The sequence below is a fragment of the Xenopus tropicalis genome, chromosome 1, assembly GCF_000004195.4.
Source record: "Xenopus tropicalis strain Nigerian chromosome 1, UCB_Xtro_10.0, whole genome shotgun sequence".
In the NCBI taxonomy this organism is placed as follows: domain Eukaryota; kingdom Metazoa; phylum Chordata; class Amphibia; order Anura; family Pipidae; genus Xenopus; species Xenopus tropicalis.
This window is the reverse complement of record NC_030677.2, coordinates 91,140,189-91,159,124: the sequence shown is the minus strand read 5'-3', so window position 1 is coordinate 91,159,124 and position 18,936 is coordinate 91,140,189. Positions and strand designations below refer to the sequence as shown.

At 40.4% G+C, this 18,936-nt stretch overlaps 1 protein-coding gene across 6 annotated transcripts in view; it reads right to left on the bottom strand.

Moving 5' to 3' along the window:
- Window positions 1-18,936, bottom strand: part of kdm4b (lysine (K)-specific demethylase 4B) — a 311,868-nt gene that overhangs the window by 180,586 nt on the left and 112,346 nt on the right. For all 6 annotated transcript variants that reach the window (XR_004221360.1, NM_203733.2, XM_018091716.2 and 3 more), the window contains 3 exon segments: window positions 7,179-7,282; window positions 6,896-7,033; window positions 1,411-1,607 (listed from right to left, as the gene is read on the bottom strand). Coding sequence is in view for 5 of the 6 variants with exons in the window: in NM_203733.2 (NP_989064.2) it covers window positions 1,411-1,607; window positions 6,896-7,033; window positions 7,179-7,282 (439 nt within the window). In the remaining variant the exon portion in view is untranslated.

Below are 18,936 nucleotides of genomic sequence, written 5' to 3'. Positions count from 1 at the left end.
ACTAAGTGCTTCATCCGTAACCCTAAATCTCCAACCAGACACTTGCTCAAATACCAAAATACTATATTGTAATCCAACATCCAAGAATAAGGGTACTCAAAGAATTTCTGCTAGCATTGTTAATATCTTACTGCCACAATTAAACACTCAGTCTAAACATAAAATGCCTTCCATTACAGCACATAACCTACCGTATATAATCTAGTACAAGCAGAGTTTTTCAGCACTAAAAATGTGCTGAAAAAGTAACCCTCGTCTTATACTCGAGTATATGGATTTGCTGACTCTCCCTGACTCCCTCCCGTGTGTATGTGCGTCTGTGCATACCTGGTGACTCTGGCTCATTGTGCAGATCGATCTGCAGATGTAACGCGCCCGCTATCATAATCACAACATACAGTTTGCATCTCAGCGTAACCAACTTGCTTTGTGTAATGTTAGCGCTTTGAGCGCCCTCGTTGCGCGCAACCCCCCCCCATGGACGGACATGAGTGTGTGTGCACTCGTGCGCGGGTACGCACGGACACACGTCCGTCCACAGGGGAAGGGGGGATGCGTGAAACGAGCGTGCTCAGAGCACTAACATTACACAAAGCAAGTTGGTTACGCTGAGAAGCAAACTGTATGTTGTGATTATGATAGCAAATGTAGAAGATCGATCTGCACAATGAGCCAGAGTCGCCAGGTATGCACGGACGCACGGACACACGGGAGGGAGGCAGGGTGCGCGCAACGAGCGCATTACATCTGCACATCTATCTGCACAACGAGCCAGAGTAAGTAAGTGGTACAATAACTTGTTATTTACAAAAATTAAACTTGTACTAAGTCCAGCATCAAGAATTATTTTGTAACTACTATTGTAGTACTGTGGTGGGACTTGTACACTGGGGTCCAAGTACTTGATAATTAGTATGGCAGCTTCCTTAGCCTTCCCAAACTTGATTTTGTCTGCTGCTGTAGCATTTTTCTTTCCCTAAAATTATTTATTATTTATTTATGTTATTTATTTGATTATTGAAACTTGGCAGTAGCGGTTGCATTTCCCAACCTAGGCTTATACTCGAGTCAATAAGTTGTTCCAGTTTTCTTAGGTAAAATTAGGTACCTCGGCTTATACTCGAGTATATACGGTATTTTATTTTTGGGTGTCAAAACACCTTTTACTAAATGCTGCCACTTGTCATAATCAAAATGAAGAGACACATACAGCCTTTTGTAGGGGGGATGGTTCCAGAAAATTACCTTTCATGTTAGTAAATGACCCACCAACATAACAGCATCATCAGTGTGTTTCTATAATGTTCTATGCTTGTCCAGAGTTGTTGATATGTTGCAGTGATATGAGGATTATGAACAGGATCTCTTTAAAAGTGAACTTATTGCTCTTTTCATTTTTCTGTTTAGTACCTGTGGTCTGTTTTGCCCTTTAACTGGTTCCTTCTTTCCCTCCATGCTTCTAGTTCTGGACTACTGAGCTCAGTAGGTTTTAAGTGGTCCAGAATGGTAATATCTTTTCCCTGCTTCCACACTTCATAGCGATCTGGCTGTAGAAACTTTACAAATACATCCATAGAAATCTTCACCATGTCCTTTCGGCATGTGCACTGTAGCACAAAGAAAAAAAAATATTATTGTGTCTTAAAGGAGATGAAACCATTACAAAATTGTAGAGATGGGAGTAGAAGCAATGAAGCATTTATGCATGCCACAATTTAAGAGGATGAAGAAGGCAATGCAGAAGGAACAGAGAGACACACAGAAAGTGGAGGAACAATACATTGTGCAGATCAATAAAGCTGTCTAAGCCTAGATTGAACTGGATAGCACGGCAGCTGTGTGTGACAATAAAATTGGTGCTACATGGCCACAAGCTTGGTGAGACCTAAATTTTTATTGTGGTCAAGATCTACCATACCAAGCATTTAAGGCTATGGAGGGGCGACTGCATCTATGTTTTTACATGCTGAATTATGTAAAGTGCATGCTTTAAACACAGTTCTCACACTTGGCTGATTGACACTTCCCATTATTCAGAAATTGTGACCTTTGGTGTGGGTTACAGCACTGCAGTGACTGTACTGGCAAGTTCATGCAAAGACTGAACTTTGTTTTGTGCAATTGGGTCACAATAATTAGTTGCACCATCATACTCATTTAAGGAGTTTGTTGCTTTGGCCACTGAAAAAATTTCAGGAGTGCAAACACTATTACATTTCTAAAAATATTTTTTGTTATAGTGATCTTGCCTAGGATATAATATTTTTGTTATAATGTCAGGACCGTAATTTCACTAACCTTTAATGCATTAGAGCAACAACATGTAAAGAAAAAAATGTCTGTTTTGAAATTATACTTATTATACTAACTTTCCATAACAATTTATTTAACATATACCACGTATACCAAAAATGCCATAATAGCTAAATGTCCATTTACTGAGAGAAAATATAGCCATTGCTAATACATGTGATTGACACATGGATCACCTGTATTTAAAAGGTTCTACAGAACTTTATCATTGGTTCCTTTTGAGCAGCTGAAACATAAGACATTTCCTTGCCATAATTTGTAGGATATCAGGCAGGCAACTTATCATTAGTAGAATAAACTGTTTCCAAATAATATAGGTATTTGTTTTAAATGTTTTGTTCACAATATCTTTTGATATTGTGAATAGTGATTGTGTGTAGCAACTGAATACCAGACAGTGAAAGAGCTAGAACCAACTGAGCTCAGGGTAGCCCCCATGAAGGAACTGTGTGAACCTACAGATCAATGTGGTACTGATCACAAACCTCTTGAACACTAGCTCTGCAAGAAAGTAGCTTTAGTGCAACTATGTGAATTGTAGCAAAAAATTAATTTGAAAATAAATAGAAAATAAGTTTTTCATATTGTGGATACAAGAGCTACTCAATCTATTATCAAACCACGTATTGAACTGAAAATTCACTCTCTCCCAATTTCCTGCAGATATACCTTCCAATCTGGTAGGGACATTATTTGTAAATTTCATGTGAAAAGAACTTTTATTATACAGCTTTTTTTACCCCCAGATGGGGTATATTTGCAGGTGCCTGACTCTCATTAACAAATCATTTCTGTTACAGCTTTCCCGTTTGCTCCACTCATGGTCCACCAATTAGGCCCAAAGGAACCCTAATTCTGCTCCCATTGAAGGGATTCCCACTCTTCTCTGGATCAATGCACCCCTAGACTCATCTGCCTTAATTATAGCCCTGTTACCTTGAATAACTACTGCACCCCCTTGAATCTTTGCCCTGTCCTTCATATCCCCGACAGACCCACCACAATGTCTAGGTCGGTATTATATATTTTAAAAGATAGCAACCCTACCAGTAGCCAAGTCTTTCTGTTCTCATAGCTTCTGCTTAGAATCCAGCCCCCAGTCATCACTCTGTGCCCAGAAATAACTGACAATGCAGAGGAAGATGGAGACTGAATGTATCTGTAAGAAAGCAATAGCATTCTATAAACATGCAAGGCCCAGTGCCATAAATATACAGGTCCATCCACCAATATAACATCAATTGCCTAGAGCTACACTTCCTTCCATGCCAACCAATCAGAGAAAGGCTAGCATTGCAGATATTCAGTCAAAATATGACTGAGCTGTTTACAACCAATAAGAGCATTTTTATTCTATATTATTAACCCTGAGTATGTCAAACCTCTTCCCCATCCACACATCTATATAGGCATAGATAAGTCCCTGGAAAATCTAAAACCACTCTGGCTTTTCCACCACCTCTGATTTTTGCTATTGGGAAGCTTGTATAAACTAAATGCCTATGATCCTGTTTAGAGAACATGAAAATTCTAAAATGCTTGACAAGCTATTTGATAGATTCTTACGAATAGCCTTTAGAAAGATTTGTATAAATAGTTATGATTGCTGGACCTGTTCTCCTATGCATCAACTACAGATATGGGACCTGTCATCCAGAATGCTCGGGACCAAGGGCTTCTAGATAAGGGATCTTTCTGTAATTTGGATCTCCATACCTTAAGTATTCTAAAAAATAATTTAAACATAATTTAAACCCGATAGGATTGGTTAACCTCCAATAAGGATTAATTATATCTTAGTTGGGATCAAAAGGTGTTTTTACAGTTTTATTATGACAGAAAAAAAGAAAATCATTAAAAAAAAAAAAAAATCTGGATAATCAGTTTCTGGATAATGGATCCCATACCAGTACTATACCTTTTCTTGCTACTTTAACACATGAAATGTTTAATATGACTTTAGAGAAAAAAATGTTAGAACCTTAAAGGGAAGCTGTCACCCTAAGAAATAAGTGCAAATTCTGTGCCATCATATCATGTTAATCAAACAAAATATACTTTACTTACACTACACACATTTTTAAAATCTTGTTTCCTTTATTTTTTTGAAAGCCACAATTAGAGCTACAGGCATACGCCATTTTGTGGGAACTGTTATTAGGGCAAGCTTTGCATCATCACAAAATCTATTGTACTGTATATGTCAGAAAGGGGATACCCATGCACAAAATTATAGACAGTGAGGAGTCAGAGGTCATGTGAGGAGTGCAGCGACATGAAGGCAGGGCAGAAATAAAAGTTATTGCTGTGCCTCAGGCATAGACATTTATTAAAGAAACAAATTTGGGTTTCATGTGAAAAGAACTTTTATTATACAGCTTTTTATGTCTGGGTGACAGGTCCCCTTTCACTATTACTAAAGAAAATGTCAGAACCTTAGCACCAATCCATGTGGGCAGTGATCACCTCCCTTTAGAATTTTGTTTAGGGAAATCTGTCTGGGAAAACTGTCTCTTTCACTGAAGGTGATAATATTTCTTTTGACTGTAAGTCCAGGGATCCCCAACCTTTTTTAACTGTGAGCCACATTCAAATGCAAAAAGTGTTGGAGAGCAACACAAGCATGCAAATATGTCCTGGGGGTGCAAATAAGAGCTAATATTGGCTATCTGGTAGCCCATATGTGGACTGACAGCCTACAGGAGGCACTGTTTGGCTTTACACTGGGTTTTATGCAACCAAAACTTGCCTTCAAGCCAGAATTTTAAAAATGAGCACCTACTTTGAGGCCTTGGGGAGCAACATCCGTGGGGTTGGGGAGCAACATGTTGCTCATGAACCACTGGTTGGGGATCCCTGCTGTAACTTATTACAAAGTAAAGTCCCCAGCACAAATATTAATCTGCTAATGTTAGATTAAGGCTAATTTCACTGTATTAAATGAAAAACCCAAATTTAGTCATGTTCTATAAAGATAAAATATTATGTATATTTGGAGGAACAGTAAACATTTCCATAAATTATAAGCTTTAGCCACATTGTTGGAACAAGTTACAGAACACCACAATGCAGCTTTTAATTATGCCATTAATGAAATATCCCAAGTTTGCAAAGTTGTGTTACAACACAGATCAGTAATTGATCAGAAAGGGGTTTGAGTTGCGGTTGGCAGTCATAAGAATTATGAGGAAGATCCAGAACTTTCTAACCGATCCTGGTAAAAAGCTAGTTAGATGTTTCTTATAGTAGCTAGCCATGTTCATAATACTGCTGTCATTTCTTTAAATGCTGATTAGTATTTTCTGTACGTATTTGTATTTACAGTTTTCACACCACTTGTATAAGTAAACACTTTCTTCATCACCTTGTGGTGCGGAAGTTATTATACAAGGGTGTTTAGCTTGCTGGATAATTGAATAGGACATTCAGTTAGGCCAGTACAGTGATGGCACATGGGAATATTTGTTGCCCGTGGATAAATCTGGGCTACCACTGGCGACAAATTTCCCCCGAATGCTTTTCTTACCCACCTAAATTGCTGGTGCGAAAACATACGTGGCACTTCATTTTCAAGTCTGAGCCGAACAGCAGCACATGTTTTGCTACCAGTGATCAACGGTGGATAAGCATTTCAGGGAGGTAAACTGCCAGTGGGGAGATCTAATCTCCCCGTGTACCATCTGCCTTATCCAGTGAGGTGTTTGAAAACAAAATGTGCTTCTTTTATAAAGTGTTATCACCTATAGTGATCAAAAGGAAGAATGATAAAGGAAGCCTACAAAATACAATGAGATACAAGGCACAATGGAGATACAATGACACAAGGAGATTTGTTATCCACAGGAAATCTGCACTACCTGAAAATGACAAATCTTCAGAAGAAACTTTGTCATCTGGATCCATTAGAACTGTAGCGTGTTAAACACTTTACATGGATATACAAGCACTTATATTGCATATCAACCACTGTAACCTACAGCACTTTCCTATCTGTGTCTATAATTTACCCTCCGATTTAGATTGTAAGCTCTATGGGACAGGGACCTCTATCCTCTTCTCTCTTTAAATCTTAACTTATTGCAACTGTACCTTGTATTTATTGCTGTACTTCGTATTTATCTATAATTTTAATAACCCCCTGTTGTATTAATCTATTCTATTGCACAGTGCTGCGTACATAAGTAGTGCTTTATAAATAAAAAGATATGCATACATACATGTGGGATCCTTGGTAAATGCAAGAATATGGCACTCTTACATATTTTTCTATGGTTAGCCAGAATCACTAAATGCAAAGTTTGCCAGGATTACTACATGTAAAGTGTAGTATTTACCATCAATTTATCTCCCATAGGAACAATGATTTTCTGCTGGTGACAAATGGCTATATGTGCCATGGCACTTAGGTCATTTGAAATGCCTGTTAGAAGCTTTTTAACTTCAGTTTTTTACTGAATTGCTCTTCAGCTTCATCTAAGACTTCTCATAACTTTTTTTCTGCTTTGCTAAATTAATTTGAGTGATCTTGATTATCTGTCATATATGTTATATTTGTTAAAAATGCTATGACATTTTACTATACCTGGGTAGCCATTTTCCCATAATTAATCCAGCGCAAAGTGGCAAAATTTGTGGACTCAGCACAATTGAATCCATGGTTGAATCCTGCATGGTATCCATAAGGAAATGTGATCATGAACTCACCAGCCTCCTGCGTAATCTTAAAGCAACAAAAAAAGACTTATTTCCACACAAAGTTGAACACAAAATAATGATAAACCAAAGGCTCTTTAAAAAAAAATTGTAGTGAAGAATAATATAAATATTTGTATGAATTAATTCTAGCCCAATGAGTTAAAACTTACCCGGTCAAATGGAATACCATATTTCTTCAAGATAGATGGAGAAATCAAAGTCATTTTATGCCTAAGAAATGCATCACATCCTTGAGAACTGCCAGGAAAGAAGCCTGCAGGTATACAAAGAAATAAGTATTTTTTACGTTTAAAGGAAAAGGTAAGCCTGCATACAACATGGTGTCCAAGGAAAGGTGTACTCTATACCAAGGGTCCCCCAACCTTTCTTACTCATGAGCCACAGTCAAATGTAAAAAGACTTGGAAAGCAACACAAGCATCATAAAGGTTAATGGAGGTGCCAAATAAGGGCTAAGATTAGCTATTAGGTAGCCTCTATGCACACTATCAGCTTACAGGAGGCTTTATTTGGTAGCAAATCTTGGTTTTTATTCAACCAAACTTGCCACCAAGTCAGGAATTAAAAAATATCTACCTGGTTTGGGGGAACGAGAGCAACATGTTGCTCATGAGCCACTGGTTGGGGATCACTGTTCTATACAGACTATTAGTGCAGTAATTTTGTTCAAGTTTGCAGCAGTTTAGAAGATCTAAAGCCAGTGTTTTCACAAATGCACTTAGTATATAAAAAACGTAACCCACAATCCGCAGACCAGGAACGCATGGGCATTAAAGGGGTGGTTTACCTTTAAGTATGTTATAGAAAGACCAATTCTAATCAACTTTTCAATTGGTCTTTATTATTTATAGTTCTTGAACGATCTGCCTTCTTCTTCTAACTCTTTGCAGCTTTCAAATGGGGGTCAATAACCACCCCCCAGCCAAAAAACTATTTTGGGAGATGTTCATTTATATGTAAGTAGATAGGGAACTCTGAACACATTAATCTGTTTATAAAGGGAGCTGGACAGATAAGTTAACCCTTTAAGTGCCAGCAGATTTTCACATTTCAGTTACCTGAAATTACAAAGTATTTTTGAACATTTTGTGCTCTCTATTTTTCGGGGGGTAGTTTAGGTAGAAAAAAAGATGCTATTTTTAAAGATATAGGGATTTGTACCAGAAAACTATTTTGTTTTATCGACAAAAATTTAACTAACTCCGAAACCTCACGTCTTTCAAATGTGACAATAGCAGATATGTAAAGTTTTATAGAGATTTTTGACTTCTAAAACTCAAAAACTCCCAGCAGTAAATTACTGAATTTTTAAAGCACTACAGCAGAATACCACATACTTTCTATTCCAAACCAAAAAAACAAGGAATATTAGGTTTACCACAGGAAACCATATATTTTTTGAAAAGTACACATTCTGTAAAATCTTAAACCTTATCTGTCCCAGAGATCACTTCAACTACTAAAACGTCAACACATTTATTGCACTGTGGGGTAAAAACACATAAAAATATGTTGATCACCAAACCATAAATTTTTGCAAAGTACACATTCGGACCTGGGGTTTTCCGGAGTTTACGGAAGTTTTTCCGTAATTTGGATCACCATAACTTAAGTCTGCTAAAAATCATTTAAATATTGAATAAATCCAATAGGATTGTGTTGCCTCTAAATAAGGATTAATTATATCGTAGTTGGGACCAAATACAAGTTACTATTTTATTATCACATAGAAAAAGGAAATCGTTTTAAAAATAAGAATTATTTTCTTATAATGGAGTCTATGGGAGATGGCCTTTCTGTAATTCGGAACTTTCTGGATAACAGGTTTCCGGATAATGGATCCTATACCTGTACCAGCATAAAACAACCTAAATTAGAACTCCAGGAGTCTACTAAACAGTTTGATGCCCAATATGCATAGATTTACCAAATTATGTGGTGTACAGAGAAACCCAATCAAAAATAGTGCATATGAATGATCTCGTCTGACACTCTGGCTGCTGCGACATAAGCACCCATATGTGCCATGAGACCCTCAAACAGTATGTAGATCCTTAAACTCAAATTTTCCAGAACTACACATTCCGACAAAACAAAAATGAATAAATGCATCTTTCTACTGCAAACTACAAAGCTATACTAAGCATTTTTTCTTCAATTCTGAAGATCATCGTAAAGCTTGCAGTTTACCACATTATATGTCCCATATTTTAGAATGTTCCAACATAAAACAACCAAAATATGAAGACCAATGGTCTACTGACCAGCTTGATGCACAATATGCATAGATTTACCAAACTATGTGGTCTACAGAGGCACCCAAATGGTTATATAGCAGACAAAATTCCCATGGGCAAAAACAAGTACAAACACAGAACAATGCGGAATTCAATAAAATCATCACCAATCAATATGCTATTCGCAATGGCATTAAAACATTTTTTAAGGCAAAAAAAATTGTGATTTAAAAAAAAAAAAAAGGCTCTAAATTGTGTAAAAGTGTGTGTACACTTGGCAAAATGTGTGTGCGCAAATTGCTGTGAGTGCTTTGAATGAGTGAAAACCCCCCCAACCCTGCAAACCACCCAACCCCTCCAAAACTGTATATGTGTGTGTGTGTGTGTAAGTGTAAATGTAAGTGTGTATTAGTGTCAAGTGTGTGATTGTGTATTTTGTGTATGTCATGCCAGCATTATTGCCCTGGCATTGTGAAGGGTTAAACCTGGCAACATTTTGCTTTTTGTCCACAAGAGACAATTAATTAAATACAAAACAAGGGACTGTGGAAGGTGACAAATTCATCGGGGTCAGACAATGCGGAGCCAGGCCATTTTGGCCAGGAAGCTGAGTCCATTGGTTTCTTTGATCTGTTGATCAAAGAAAGGCAATTGTGGAGCTAAGAACAGCAGGAGGGAACAGCTATACGGAAAATATGGATTATAGAAAGGGATCCATATCTCCTTTGCTTTAAGGTTCACTTCCTTATTAATGATATATTGGTTATGAGGAGGTCCCATGATACCAAACAGGGACTGCCTATACCACCAGTTAGGAGGGATAGTTTCTGGGGGGCTGGAACACGAGACACCCATGTTTGGTATCATTCTGATCGCCCACATATGGGTTAAAGCAAGCCCATATTTTCATAATAATATTGGGTACTGGCAAGTGCCAATATTATATGACAGCAACTGGCCTGAGAATTGCAAGCTCTCTATAGGGGCTCCCAAGGGACAAATTCCTGGGCACTCCCCCCTCATGCAAACGGTAATGAGGATGGGTCCCAGCAGGGGATAAAAGAGCAACAGGTACTCATTAGCTCATTCTTGAGTCCCAAATCTGTTGGGGGTGCACTCAGAATTTCCAAACACTTGCCTCAGGAGGACACAAAAGATAACTCAGTAACGTACATAGGGTTTCTCTGTGTTTTATTTCCTTTTATTTTATTTACTGTATGTGTATGTCTCTTTTTGTAAAATCTTTCTAAATGCACAGTTTACCCTTGTAATATTAGATATAAAATTTAATAAGTTATGTCCTTTGGCTCTAAGACTCACGTACCTTGTATACATGCGAATATATTAACTGCTTGGCTGTATGAGTAGCAAGTTTTCTGAGTAAATGCTAATTAACTAGTTGACTGCTAGCAGGAGAGTGTGTTTGACTGTAATTTAACCCTTTGGCTGCTAGAGTACTGGTTGAATTAGTGAAAGCTAACCCAACTTACAGTGAGAGGAAGTGTGTGATACAGTTATAACAGTTATCCAGAGAACGGATCCCATACCCGTAACATAGGGGAAAATATGGCTTTTTCTAAATTAAAACAGAAGGTGGAATGGATTGTAATATAAATCCTATTTATTGCATTTTTAGCAAAGGTGTTTTGGAGTGTATACTGTCCCTTTAAGTATAATATATCATTACTCTGTACAGGTAAAAACTGTGGGCTTGCTACAGAAACACTAGTACACTCAGGCTATATGGCTATAAATAAGTTGTTTTGTAGCCATAGTGGTTTGAATATTGTCAGAATCACAGCAATTTAAATTTCCCCAATGAAAGTCAATGAGTAACTGAGTAAATCTGATTGGCAACTACCCAGTGAAATTTAAAGAATGGCAGCAGTTTAAATTCAAACCAATAGAAGTCAATAGGTGAATTGAGATTGGTGATTGGTGGTTGGTGGGTGTGGCACATATATTCTAACCTTGAGTCAAAGTCACACAGTGACAAACTGTGCAAAGTTTGGGCATCCTGGCATAAATAGTGTGAGAATGACAGCATTTTAAATTTAAATTTGGCTGTTGGTGGCCCAACGAAAGAAATGTTGGTGTTGGTGGCTCTGCCAACTTTTTCTCACCTTGAATTTGTAGTGACTCACTGTGCAAAGTTTGGGAACCTGGCATAAACAGTGTGAGAATGTGAGTGTTTAAAATATAAAACAATGAAATTCAATTGATGAAATCTGATTGGCTGTTGGTGGCTATATCCACTTTTACTGACCTTGACATCCACCAGTGTCCAACCATAAAGAGTTTGGGGACCCTGGCATTAATATTGCAAGAATGGAGCAGGTTAAATTCCCCAATTGAAAGTTAATGGGTGAAATCTGATTTGCTGTTTGTAGTTCTGCCCACTTTTGGACATCCAACAAGTATCATCTTTTTTATTAAGGTTGACCCCATGACTGTGATTCAAGTTTAGTGAGTGTGGTTTCAAAGCTCTAAGATTGGCAGCAGTTTAAATTTTGTCATTATGGTCAACTGTGAAATTTCATTGGCTGCTGTTGGCTCTTTCCACTTTGGGTTGTCCAACAGATGTCAGTGTTTCATTCGGAGTGACTCCATGACTATTCGAGTTTGGTGAGTGTAGCTTCAAAGCTGTAAGAGTGGCAACAGCTTGAAAATCTTCCCAGTCTATGGAAATATTGGGGCGTTTGGAGAGCCGCCACAAAAAGACCGGTGGGAAGGGAAGGGGGGGGTTAGTTGGTGGGATCGCTTAGCAAAGCACATACAACCTGCATACTGCAAAAAGCACAGAAGAGAAAATGTGTGTGACTTCTGAAAAAGCGATGCTGTAGATGCCAGTGCTGTCCAACTTCTGCTGTGCCGAGGGCCAGAATTTCTCTAGCATACATGGTGGAGGGCCGCTAATGGAAGCCAGTTTTGGCCATTCCCCTTTTTAAAACCACACCCACTTCAAACCACACCTATTTTATCAAAGTGGTGGTAGTGTAGCAAAAACCCAAATGCTTGGGCCTTACTGCAGGGATATCAACAGTCATTCATATGTGAAAGAATTATATCATGTCATATTAAGATATACCCTTAAATCCATATGCCTCCTCCTCCCCTGTGGATAGAACAGCAACCCCCAGCACATAATTACACACCTTAGGGACCATTTAATGGCTATTTCCAACTGCTAACAAACTCCCAGAACAAACCCCTGCCAGGTTCACCTCCCACAGGCAGCTTAGGGCAGGCAGAGTATGGCACACACAGACAGCACTCTGCCTGTCCTATGCTGCCTGTGTGTGCCATACTCTGCCTGCCCTATGCTGCCTATGTGTGCCATACTCTGCCTGCCCTACCCTACCTGTTTGTGCCATACCCTCCCTGCCCTATGCTGCCTATGTGCCATAATCTGCCCTACCCTATGCTCTCTGTGTGTGCCATACACACAGGCTGCATAGTCCAGGCAGTACCTACAATGAGGTGTGAACAGGTGAACAATGGGGGTGATTACAGCCCGAGTCTGAGGTGTGAACACTGCAGGGGTTGAACAATGTAGCGATTAAAAGGTGTGAACAACACAAGGGATTACATTTTTAAACAATACAGGGGGATTACAGCCTGAATCTGAGGTGAGAACCATGCAGGGGGCCAGTTAATTTTAGTACTGATACCATTTAAAGCTTACATAAAGGTAAGCCATCAAAGCAGCCAGACAGGTGGGGGGCCACACAGAGGGGGGTTGTGGCCCGCGGGCCGCCAGTTGGACAGCACTGCTGTAGGCCAATAAAATGTAATTGAGTAACTTAACTTGAACTGCATGGTTTACTGCGTTTCGTACCATGAGGTACTTAATCATAGGCTTAATCATAGGCCTATGATTAAGTACCTCATGGTACGAAACGCGTAAGGCTATTTGCTTTAACATATGGATCAAATAAAAGTTATACTTTTTTAATGTAAAAATTCTTTTTTGGCTGCTTGTTTCCACGTTTTGAAAAAATCCGGAGTGCCTGCCTGTTTCTATTTTGATTTTCCAGGTTTTGATATAAACTTGAAGTGACTTAGTTGGATTATGGGAGTGAAGCTTTTCCTCCATTATAAGAAAGGTAAGTTGGGGGACAAAAGTAGTAAAATTGGCCCCTGAACGCTGATTGTAGCTGCAAGTATTTGAAGAAGGGTACGGTAGGTTGTTGGATTTTCTCATGAATCTGTGGGTATGTGGAGAAGGAGTGTTAGATAAGGTCTCCCAAGTATTTAATATTGTGATGGGGCCAGAAAGTAAAACCTTGAAGTGACCTAAATTGCTGTAAGTATGTGTTACCCCAGAGAGGTAGCCAATTCTTAATCAATATGGCTAGAAGCAACCTAGAGGCAACCCTATTGTGTCCTTCTTTCCATTGAGAAAGGAAGGGAGGTGATCTAATATACTCAGATACAGGCTGTGGGATGCTGATACAGGAGCATAATCCAATTTAGAAATGACAGGACCTGCCACAGGTATCCCTACTCAATCAAAGTCAAATGCTTTAGCGGAATGACAACTCTGGAGTCAGACTTGGATTTGGAATGACCACAATCAGTGCTTCTGCAAATGAGGTGGGTAGTGCACGATTATCATAGGCATACTGAACCGTTTCTAGCAGTTTACAGAGGCAATTTCCTGTTTTGTGATGGAACATCTAGGTAGGCCTTATCGTCTGGTGTTAGCTTGGGGATAATATTTGATATAAATAGTGTTAGTTGTTCCTTATAGCAGGTAACTGTAGTCCTGTATAGGGTTTTTTAACCTAACATAATTACTATAAAAATCAACATACTGTTCTTCAACTTCAGCATATTCTTCTGCTCTTTCTTCTTCTCAGCGCCCCCCATTTTCTAAACGCTACTCCTCCTACAGTTTTAGGGGTACAACAACCAAACTCTCCACACTTCTTCGCCCTATAGCGGAGCTGGTTGCTTGTGCTTTTTTAAGCGATCCTGACCCTCGTCTTTTTGAAAAGTGGGCGCTGCCACCAACAGCCAATCAGATTTCACCTATTAAGTTTTATTGGTTTGATGCCAGGTTCCCAAACTATGCTCAGTCAGTCACTTGGTGACTACGTATTCAATTTTTTTAGGGGAAAGTGTGCGGAGCCACCAACAGACAATCAAATTTTACCTATTGACTTTCAATGGAGGAAAGGAAATTTTGTGATACTTACCGTTAAATCCTTTTCGCTCAGGATGTCTGTGGGACACAGGGACCTTGGGGTATAGTGTCTATCAGCAGGAGGCAGGACACTAAAAGAGAAAGAAGAGGAAGCCCCTTCTCCCTGCCATACTCAGTTCTGTCAATAACATAACTAAGAACAGAACTATGTGCAGTTAGGCAGGTAATCCAGGATAGCCGCTTCCAGGGGGGGAAGCCCTGTGTCCCACAAACATCCTGATAGAAAAGGATTTAACGGTGACTATGACAAAATTTCCTTTTCTGGACTTGGAGGCTTGTGTGTGCCTGAATGCAGGACGAATAGGGAGTTAGTGTTTCGGATATCCCTGGTACGGTGCAGGTAAAACTTGAGGGCTCTGACTGGGCCCAGAGTGTGTAGGCCCAATTCCTTTAGGGGATGTAGGGCGAGGACAGAAGGAAGGGATGGTGATGTCTTGGGTGATGTGGAAGAAGGATACCACCTCAGGAACAAAGAAGGGAAGAGTCCTCAACACCCATGGTCTTTGTGGAATATCAGGTAAGGTTGCCGTCAAGAGAGAGCATTGATCTCCAATACTCCAGTAGGAAGACGGTTTTCCAGGTTAGCCATGCCATAGGAATGTAAGCCATGGGCTCAAAGGGCGGAACATAGAGGGCGGTTAATACCAGATTGAGGTCTCACTGAGGAATGGGATCGTGGAAGGGGGGGGTGTAGGTGGGATAGTTGGAAGAGGACGGAGAGGGCCAATATCTGTGACTTGAGGGAGCTCAAGGAGAGGCCTTTTTTGAGACCGGATTGCAGGAAGGAGAGTAGCCTGAGAACCGAGAGTTCCTGGAAGGAGTACCCAAGGCTGGAACACCATTCCTGGTAGGTTCTCCAAACCCGGTGGTAGGTTTTGGACAAGACTGGTTTCCTTACCGCCAACATGGTCTGAATTACGTTGTGGGAGAATCCCTTACAGCTGAGGACTAACGACTCAAAAGCCAGGCCGTCAAATTCAGGAAGCCTGGGTTAGGTCCGTGAAGCCATGAGGTCCAGTTCCGGACACCCCCATCTGTTCACGATAGCCTGGAAGACCTTGTGGTCTAGGGCCCATTAGCCTGGGTTGAGCTGTTTTCTGCTGAGATAATCGGCCTGCCAATTTGAGACCGAGAATGTAAACTGCTGAGATTTGTACTTCCCTTGATTCTGCCCAGGACAGAATTAGACTGAACTCCTTTAGTGCTTGTCAGCTTCTGGTGTTAACCTGGTGGTTAAGGTAGGCCATGGTGGTGGTGTTGTCTGACTGTATCTTGATGGCTCGTCCACTGAGTTGCGTCTGCCAGTGCAAGAGGGCCAGTCGAACTGCTCTGATCACCAGTATGTTGATTGGGAGTTGAGCTTATGAGGGGGACCATGTTCCCTGTGCTGTGTGTTGGTTTAAGATTGCACCTCAGCTCTGTAGGCTGGCGTCCGTGGTGAAAAGTAGCGACTGAGGTTCCAGGAGAGGAACTGGGTCTAGTCAACATGCCAGAGCAAGTCTTGTCCCGGGTAGGAGATGGGTCTTTTGAATTGATCCAGGATATTCCATTGTAGTGCTCGGAAATAGAACTGAGCGAAGGGCACAGTCTCTATGGTCGACACCATTAACCTGCATGGTGAAGCGGATGGAGGGTTGTGGTGTTTGTAGGAGAAGTCGTATCATGCTCTATGTACGGTTGATCTGGACCGCCATTAGGTGGATTTCTCCCAATAAATCCATTAAATGAACAGTATATAAAGTGTTTTTTGATAAACAAACTATTATACTTACGAAAAAGTAGTGGAAATTAACAAAAGTATCCTGGAAAATATCAAAAGTTCTATAAATTAGAAAAAATACAAATTTTTCCCATTCAGACCCAATCGTACTTTGATAAATGTGCCCCTATATGTTTGGCTTCTGTACTAGTTCAAGGCAACCATAACCCTTAAGCAGGGAAGATGTGTGCCATAACAGATGCCCTCAGTAGCTCCACATCGTTTCTGCTCATTCACTGCACTAACAAACAATACTGCATATAAAATACAATACTGTATATAAAGTATAAGTGGTATAAATGTCACAATACATAACATATTAGTAAATTATTCTGATTCACTTTACATGGTAGGTATAATTTAATAATTTAATTTTTTCATAGTATAGCAAAACTACGAACATCTCAGCATCTTTTAAAACAGCGCTGTCCAACTTCTGCGGTACCGAGGGCCAGAATTTTTCTGCCCAATGCCGTAGAGGGCCGATAATGGAAGCCAATTTGACCACTCCCCCTGTTTAAACCACACCCACTTAAAACCACACCCATGTTATCACAAGAGCTTTTAAGACTATACCCCCATTAATGGTGGTAGCGCAGCAAAACCCCAAATGGTTGGTGCTCACTGTAGGGGTATCACCCTTCATTCATATGTGAAAGAATTATAATATGACATATTAAGACACAACCTCAAATCCCTATGCCTCCTCTTCCCCTGTGGATAGCACAGCAACCCCCAGAATATAATTACACACCTTAGGGACCATATAATGACTATTTTCAAATGCTAACAAACTCCCAGAACAAACCCCTGCCAGGTTCACCTCCCACAGGCAGCATAGGGCAGGCAGAATATAGCACACACAGGCAGCATAGGGCAGGCAGAGCATGGCACACACAGGCAGCATAGGACAGGTAGAGTATAGCACACACCGGCAGGGTAGGGCAGGCAGAGTATGTGCCATACCCTGCCTGTGTGTCCCATACTCTGCCTGCCCTGTGTTGCCTGCTTGTGCCATACTCTGCCTGCCCTACCCTGCCTGTGTGTGCCATACTCTCTCTGCCCTACCCTGCCTATGTATGCCATACTCACTCTGCCCTATGCAGCCTGTGTGTATGGCACACAGACAACATACAGTGACACAATGCTGGCACTGCTCCTACAGTCTGTCTGAGGTGTGAACAGGGGAACAATGTGGGTGATTAGAGCCTGATCCTGAGGTGTGAACACTGCAGGGGGTGAACAATGCAGGGATTAAAAAGTGTGAACAATACAGGAGATTACATATTTACAATACAGAGGGATTACAGGCTGAATATGAGGTGTGAACCATGCAGGGGGCCATTTAATCTCAGTACACATACCATTTAAATCTAAAGGTAAGACATTAAAGCAGCCAGACAGGTGGGGGGCCACACAGAGGGGGGTCGCGGGCCGACAGCCCTGTTTTAAAACATAGGCACATGGTTTGTTTTAAAATCGGCTGAAATTCAATCTGCCATCTGCTTACCCACAAATTACACATATGCTATTTTAGCAATCAGTTTGCATCACTTGATAATTTTTAAGAACTACTTAAAGTAGGTATCTAAAATTTTTCAAGGGTTCTGACCTTCAACCTGCCATCTACTTACCCCCAAGTTACACATCTGCCAATGATACTCCACCATACCCAAAATGTCTTTCACATACCACTTGTACCCAATGTTTTGGTCCACATTAGGACCTTGAAATGTTGGACACAAGTAGTATATGAAATAAAGACATTTTATTGTTTTAATATCTGAGAGTGCTGGTCCTCATATCATGCAATATCATGTGCCAAACAAGAAGTGGGGGGGTAATGTCATCCCAGTTGAGAAAGAGGCTATTAAGTCCCTATGTAACAATGCTGACAAGGGAGGGGCAGTGGTGGTGGTCATGGACTATATTTATTATAGAACAGAGTTGCTATCTCAACTATACAGATATAAAAAATTATGGCAAACTGGTATGTGACCCCACTGATAGATTCAAAAGAGAATTGCAAGAATTGATATGGGTACAACACATGGTTGGTTACCTATGGGGGTACAGGAGCAATTTGTGCCTAACACAAGAAACTTAAAAGACAGCCAGGGCACCCAATCATTTCATCTAATGGATCACTATATGAAAATGTTGCTGCTTATCTTGATTTTTTGTTGCAACCGTGTGTTACCTCTAAAAGTAGCTATCTCAAAGATACAAGAGATGATTGTTGACTTCAGAAGGACACGGTGTGTCCACTCTCTGCTCAGTATCGATGGATCTTCTGTGGAAATGGTCAAAAGCATAAAATTTCTGGGTGTCCATCTGGAAGAGAACCTCACCTGGTCCCTCAACTCCAGCTCTCTACAAAAGAAAGCTCAACAATGCCTTTTCTTCCTGAGAAGGTTGAGGAAGGCCCAGCTTCCACGAACAATCCTCACCACCTTCTACAGAGGAACTATAGAGAGCATTCTGTGCAGCTGCATCACTGTCTGGTTTGGGAATTGTGCCATATCAGACCGGAAGTCTCTACAGCAGATAGAGAGGACAGCTGAGAGGATCATTGGTGTCTCTCTCCCCTCTATCGATGACATATACAACATACACTGCATCTGAAAAGCCACCAGCATTGTGGCTGACCGGTCACACCCCTCACACTCACTCTTCACCCTCCTACCATCTGGAAAAAGATAC